General features: G+C 31.6%; 2 protein-coding genes across 2 annotated transcripts; one reads left to right on the forward strand and one right to left on the reverse strand.

Annotated features, from left to right (window-relative positions):
* Positions 1-2,129: 2,129 nt before the first annotated feature.
* On the forward strand, positions 2,130-3,295 carry LOC108762534 (uncharacterized). The gene is made up of 3 exons (XM_018509576.1): positions 2,130-2,649; positions 2,729-2,903; positions 2,989-3,295. Exons 1-3 carry the CDS (start codon positions 2,424-2,426, stop codon positions 3,293-3,295), a joined length of 708 nt encoding a protein of 235 aa, XP_018365078.1. The 5' UTR covers positions 2,130-2,423.
* A 2,200-nt stretch (positions 3,296-5,495) lies between these two features.
* Positions 5,496-7,019, reverse strand: LOC108762535 (uncharacterized). The gene is made up of 3 exons (XM_018509578.1): positions 6,604-7,019; positions 6,131-6,480; positions 5,496-6,040 (listed from the first exon to the last, which is right to left on the reverse strand). Exons 1-3 carry the CDS (start codon positions 6,942-6,944, stop codon positions 5,496-5,498), a joined length of 1,236 nt encoding a protein of 411 aa, XP_018365080.1. The 5' UTR covers positions 6,945-7,019.
* Between the last annotated feature and the right edge of the window lie 334 nt (positions 7,020-7,353).

Here is a 7,353-nt window from a genome sequence, read left to right on the forward strand (position 1 = left end):
AACTATTATTTTAACTATTGCGAAAATTGCAAAATGGTAGAGGACTTTTCGACTCAGTTTAGTCCGCTCTATCTACACAAAAATGATTAGCAAAAAAGGTCCGGACACCCTGTATATGTATATATATATATACAATTAATGTAAAAAATATTAATTTCCAATAAAAACGATATATGTTTTTACCTAAATAGAACAAATATTAAATTGTAAATACCATTATTTTTAAGTACTGAAATATTTGCGTGCGTCTACATTCAATATTTTGACATTTATCTTAATTGAAATTAAAACTCAAATAACTGTTAAGTTTATGTACTCAATTTTGAAGACACTCAAAGGTTTAGGGTTTACGCTCATTTATTGCATGTTATACCCAAGTGTTGAGGGTAACCTTTAGATGTTTAGTGTGTAAACTCAAACTTGAGTGTGAACGCTCAATCTTTGAGTGTATATACTCAATGTTTGAGTGTAAACACTCACAATTTAAATGTAAACACACAAATTTCAGAGTAAACTCCCAAAATTTGGGATTTATACTCAAATTTGAATATAAACACTGAAATTTTCAGAGTTTTTTTCGTAAGGGGAGCGACACCTTTTTTTGCCAGATTCTTTCATTTCATGCAAAAACGCATCGAATAAGCCTATTTTTATTGATTTTTGAGGTGAAATAGCTAAACTGAATAATTATCAAAAATGTAAATATTAAATTGTAATATATAAATATTAATAAAAAGATTGGAAATAAGACCATTTATTATGGCTGCTTTCCTTTTAGATAGAGGACATACTCGACACAAACGTCGTTCTATCTTTCTTGGCATTCAATGAATGACAAAGTAGAACGATACTTGTGTCGACTGTGTCGCTCAAAAGGAAAGCAGCCATGTGAGTACGTCACCTAAATACGACAAGCGCCACTAGACGATCAAATTTCAAATGAATTGTGTTGAAAGTGTGATAGTAACGACGATCATATATTTCTGAGATGAATTCATCCAGTAGCGTTTCTCGTATACTTAGGTTTATTTTTTAAAGAGATGTATATAATAAAAATTACCTTAGATTTATGTCTCCAATTGTCTTGAGCTGATTCTTAAGCTGATGAGGCTGTTTTTTCGTTTGATAGCTGAAAAAATATTTATAAATATTTAATATTCATTATTCATAATATATTACTTCTAATATTCAATTTTTTTTTAACATGCAACAATTACCATCTCTCTTTCCCAAATTACTTATCATAAAAATTATTATAATATACTCATTATAATATTCAATGTTTTTATTTTTAGACCGTATATATAAGAAACACAATCAATACTAGAAATTTAAAAATTCCTATTACGGTCGAAGCTGGTTCTTCGTTGCTTAAATAATTTAATCTTGATGTACATGAGCTCCTGCCCGATTACCTCTGTTTCTTTTTCCGATTGTGCTGTGCGATTTTGCAGGTTCAGGAAAAAACTATAAAAATTATTAATTATGAATATAATGATGGCAATTTTCTTAAAGCAGTAAAAATTATAGTAGCAATTTAAACATCGACTGACTTTCAGTCGTCTTCAGCGAACGAATACGACAATAATAAAGTAAAAAATTCTAACGTTTACAAAAATAGAATGACCTCACGAATGCACTTTATTACATGAAAATGATAAAAAATATTTTATTCGAAGTATTGCCTATCGCTAGCTATACATTTTTCCCACCTGTGGCAATCTGACAATTTGTGGATGCGACGCCAAAAAAATTGTTGCTCTTTTGAGCCAAACCAGTCATCTAGCCATTTTCGTACATCTTCGTAAGAAGTGAAGCGCTGCTGAGCAAGTGCGTGTCCCATCGACGCAAATAAGTAGAAATCGGACGGAGCCAAGTCTGGTGAGTAAGCCGCATGCGAAAGTATTTCCCAACCAAACGCCTCAATCGTTTTCTTGATCAGTTTTGCTGTGTGTGATGGTGCATTATCATGAAGCAAAATCACTTTGTGTTGCCTTTTATGATATTCCGATCGTTTTTCACGCAAAGCTTGGTTCAAATTTCATTTGTTGTCGGTAGCGTTCAGTATTAACGGTTTCGCCAGGTTTTAGCAGCTCTTAAGCCGGTTCTACATAAAGGCCCGTCTACAATACACGGAGTAAGAAGTAAGAGTAAGAAATTGACCAATCACAGTCGAATGTGTTGCAAGCAGCTAATCGCATAATCGTAAGGAGTATCTATTTCCGGTCGTAATGTGTCGCAAGCAGCAATCGCAAGGTTTGGTTGAAACCAAAACTTGTGACTCTGCGATTTTGCGACAACCAATAAGCATCGAGCTCCCCTCTATTTGGCTTGTTCGTTCGTTTCAATTATTTCGATAACCTATCTTTGATAATAAGTGCTAAAAAATAAGTTTGATATAGGTTAAAAATTTTATTATAATAATGAGTGATTTCGAATATAATGATGAAGAGGATTTTCTGGACGCAAGCGTCCAGAATGATGAAAATGACGAAAATGATGATGTGGATGAAGTAGATCGAGAAATAATAAGACTCGTAAAAGTTAACCCAGGGCTGTGGGACAAGAAGTCCAAAACATATAGTAATGTTGTACAAAGAGATATGGCCTGGGAATCTATAGCATCACTTTTGTCAGTTCAAATGACAGGTAAAAATGAAAACTTCATAATTTAATATATAAATTTCAGTTGTTGATTTTGTTGAAATGTAAACTGTTAATTGTTTAGGATCTGAAGCAGCAAAAAGATTTCGCACACTGCGAACAATATTTGGTCGCCACTTTAAAAAAGTAAGGCTGTCTCAACCTAGATCTGGTGCTGGATCAAACTGGCCCGTTTATCAGCCGTCTTGGCCGCTTTATGAAGAATTGCTTTTTTTGGCTGACGTTATAAAACCACGCACGTAAATATACTTAAGTTATATTAATTTAGAAATTAATTCTGATAATTTCCTTAAATTAATTATTACAAATTCTTTTTATTTGCAGTACAAAATCAAACATATCTGTTAAGTCAGTAAGTATATTGAAGTCAAGAGGTAACAACCATAACAGGCAACAACGTAATGCAGCTATCGGATTTAACAAAAGTTGGTCACAACCTGGCTCTAGCTCAAGTTCAGCACATACCAGCTCTAGCGCACGTAGTTCAATATCACAATTGCACTCCAGTCCAACCTGTAGCACTCAGCTGCAACAAAATGATACATTCAATGACATGAATGAAGAATGTGATTTGCAAGAATCGAATCAAATAAAAAACATCTTATCTGGCAAAGTTACAGGTATTGAATAACTGCATGTATATTAAATTACTGTTTGCCAATTTGTAATATAAAATAATTTATGAAATGTTGGATTTTAGAGAACGACAAGAAATCAAGTACAGACTGCAGTTCTATCTCCACCTACAAACATTTCAGAAAGAGACACATCATTCAGACACCATCTCCAGATGATTTCTATCAAAAAAAGAAAATTAAAAATGATGATGACACAAACAATTTAAATAAACTGGCAGGAGCATTAGTTACTATCAGTGCAGATGGTTACTCAACCATCCGTTGGAAGTGCTCAGCAAGAAGAGAGAGCATCCAATATAGTTCCAGAGGTAGAAAGTTTCGTGCAAATTATCAATTCAATGTTTCAACAAGTCTGTACACAATAAAAGATACACTGCTTTATCGAAATATTAAATATTTTAAACAATTACCAAAATAAAAATTAAGTTTTATTTTATTATTTTAAATTACAGCCAACTTCAGTTTTACAGAGTCGAGTGTAAACACCATATATCATTTTTCCAGAAACGGATATTATAAGATTTTCTTGCTTTGTAGTAGGTTTTTGTGTTATACGAATTTATTTTTATTAAGTAAAGGACACGGAGAAGATGATAGATTTGTCCTTTAAATAATTATGAAAGGCATCTTAATGTGGGTTTTCACATGAATTTGTTTAACGAGATCAGACAAACTGATCATGACACATTTTTATGTATACGTGTATGTGGCTACATATGTTTAATGACCTTTTAATTTGAGTTCGTCCGTTTCTGGAAAAAAGTGGCCCGCGGCGTTCACACTCTGTACAACTAAAGTCGGCTAACTTTATCGTAAGTACAGTTTTTGGACACTATCTTTAGACAATTTCTTTTGGAAAGATTAAGTTTTATTTTAGTGTCTTTTATTTGATCTCAACATTGTTATTATTTGTTTTCTTCTAATTTTGATCAGTGTTGAGTTTATAAATGCAATTATGTATTTTTAAATTTTATCATTTAAAAAGAAGTATTGAATTTATGTTGTGTTTATATACACTGTTTATATGTATACAAAGTCTATATAAAGTTATCTTCTTTAAGTTTAATTAATTTATATAGATCTTAAATGTCTTATTCGTCAATACATTGCATATCTTTCTTGTAACAAAACTTTTTTAATAACATTACAAAACTACATGTTTACATTTACTTTATATAGGCACTTTATTAGAAAAAAGCCAACATTTTTTCAAAACAGAATACAAAGTGTAATAGGTCTTATTTAAATAAAAAATAAATCCTTGTGCAAGTTTCAACTTATCTTTATTTATTTTACTTATGCCTAACTTGTCAAATTTATAATTTTAATTCAACTAATGAAAAACAATCATATTTACCTTAAATCTTCCTATCATTCATACAACAATATATATGAAAACGCATTATATTATATAAAATAATAATTATAATATGAAAAATAATTTTTTGTGTTATGCGAACTTATTTTTATTAAATAAAAGGACACAAAAAAGTGGTGGATTTGTCCTTTAAATAATAAATAATGAAAAATAAAAATAAAAACAAATATTCTTGATATTCATGTACAAGTATCAAATAGATAGTTTTGACTCTAGAAAGATTCATAAATTATCTTTCAGTACTATATCTGTTATAGATATTTAAGAATATCTCAGTCTCTTCCAAATAATCTACATCTATATTTACTAATCGCATTTAGAAAATAATTTATATCTACTATCACATTTAGATATATATTCACTCAATGTAGTAAAATAGTCGTAAATCTTATTTAAATAAAAAAAATCCTTTAGCAACTTTTAACTTATTTTTATCTATTTTACTTATGTCTTATTTATCTAATAATTGTAATTTTGTAATTGTAACTCATCTAACAAAAATAGTCATGTTTAATTTAGATCTTAGTCTTGCAATGAAGTTAAAGCTCTTACAACATGGACAATTTGAGTGTGATGATCGTGAAGAAAAACAATCTGTAAATAAAAAAAGAATGATAAAATTATAGTAACATTGCGACATTTTTAAATAATATTATTTTTATCGCCAATTAACCAAGTAATAGATTAAAAACATAAATTGCAAATTTTAATTACACCTATGTATTAATATTGACACTTCTAAAAACATATTCGTATTGCCAGGGGGTTTGTCTGTATCCAACATCTGTTACAAAATATTCGCACAAGACATCTCTTTATGCTTTAGCAGCATTTGAGCCTGAATTACCTCCCATTTTTCGGATATTCTCAAATAATGTTCCTCTTTCTGCTATACCACGCCATACTCCTTCCATTATTTCATAATCTGCATTTTCATGATCGATAAAATTTTGTGGACAATAGCGTCGCCGAGATGTTTCAAATCTTTCCTCCATGATCATAATATAATTATGCAAACAAACTAAAGCTTCTATTACTTCTTCTAAATTAGTTAAAGAGAATTTTAGAGGTTCATTGAGAATTTGCCAGCGTGCACAAAGAATACCAAACATGTTTTCTATACTTAGGCGTGCTCTTGACAATCTATAGTTAAAAATCCTTCTATTTTCAGTTAATTCTTTTTTACTATAAGGTTTTAATATATGCAGATCAAGAGGGAATATTTCATCGCCTACAAATACATGATTGGTTTTTATTGCTGTCCCTGGGAGATACCGAAGACCTGGAATTTCAGCAGTTTTTTCTCGCACTCTGGCTGCCAATTCAGTATTACTCCATACACCGCTGTCGCTGATACCTCCTGTAAAAAATATGAAAAAAGAATCATGGATCAATTTTTTTAAACATTGCAACCATAATTAAATTTCCAATACAAGGAATGTTTATTTACCACATTGCCCAATGTCCACCCACACAAATTTATGATTTGCGTCACATATTGCCAAAAGAACAATGCTGAAGTACTTCTTATAATTAAAAAATTGACTTCCTGAATGAGTTGGAGCTTCAATTCTAATGTGCTTTCCATCAAGAGCTCCCACACAATTAGGAAACTGCCACTTCTCGAAGAAATCTTCAGCAACTTCAGACCATTTCAGTTCATCAGGTTCGGGAAGAACTATTGGTTGAAGTGCCTGCCACAATGCACGACAGACTTCGTGAATAATGGCATATACAGTGGAGCGTCCAATACGAAATTCCCACGCTTTGGAATTTACACTATCACCATGTGCAAGAAACCTATACGAAGTGTGAAAGAAATTTTAGATGCGTAAACATTTAGATACATATAATTATCAATAAATATATAATTATCAATAAATATAATGACATAACTTATCCTAACCTACAAATTCTACTTACGATAAAGTTAGAGCCAACTTCAGTTGTACAGAGTGTGGACGCCATGGACCACTTTTCTCCAAAAACGGACGAACTCGAGTTAAAAGTTCATTAAACATATGTGGCCACATACACGTATACATAAAAAATTGCTCATGATCAGTTTGTCTGATCTCTTTAAACAAATTCATGTGAAAACCCACATTACGATGCTTTTCATAATTATTTAAAGAACGAATCCACCATCTTCTCTTTCGTGTCTTTTTTCTTAATAACGACAATTTCGCGTAACACAATAATCCACTACAAAATAGCAAAAATAGTCGACGATGTTCGGCATCCACTTTGATGTACTGCGACATTAACCTGCAATGTAGACATTCAAATGGCAAGATTCCTGCGACTTCTTATTGCTTGCGACTATGCGATTGGCTGCTTGCAACTAATGTAGAACCGGCTTAATAATAGGCCTTCTACTAAGCCGCAAGTCAGAACGTCAGAAGTCTTAACCAGTCTTAATCAAGTCGTTCAAGTTGGTCAACTTCACCGATTATGACTTAAGATCACTTAGAACTTCTGACTTACGGCAGAGACATGGTATAAGGATAAGGGTATGCTCACGCGCATGCGACCAATCAAAATTGTCGAAGTGTGACGTCACACAACAAGCGATAAATTTAAAACTGCTGTTTCCAACCAACTTATGTTAGCAGCATTCTCGTCAGATATTTTATTTTGATTTAAAGTTTACAGGGAAAAATACGTTTTGAA

Source organism: Trachymyrmex cornetzi, unplaced genomic scaffold, assembly GCF_001594075.2.
Source record: "Trachymyrmex cornetzi isolate Tcor2-1 unplaced genomic scaffold, Tcor1.1 scaffold306, whole genome shotgun sequence".
NCBI lineage: Eukaryota > Metazoa > Arthropoda > Insecta > Hymenoptera > Formicidae > Trachymyrmex > Trachymyrmex cornetzi.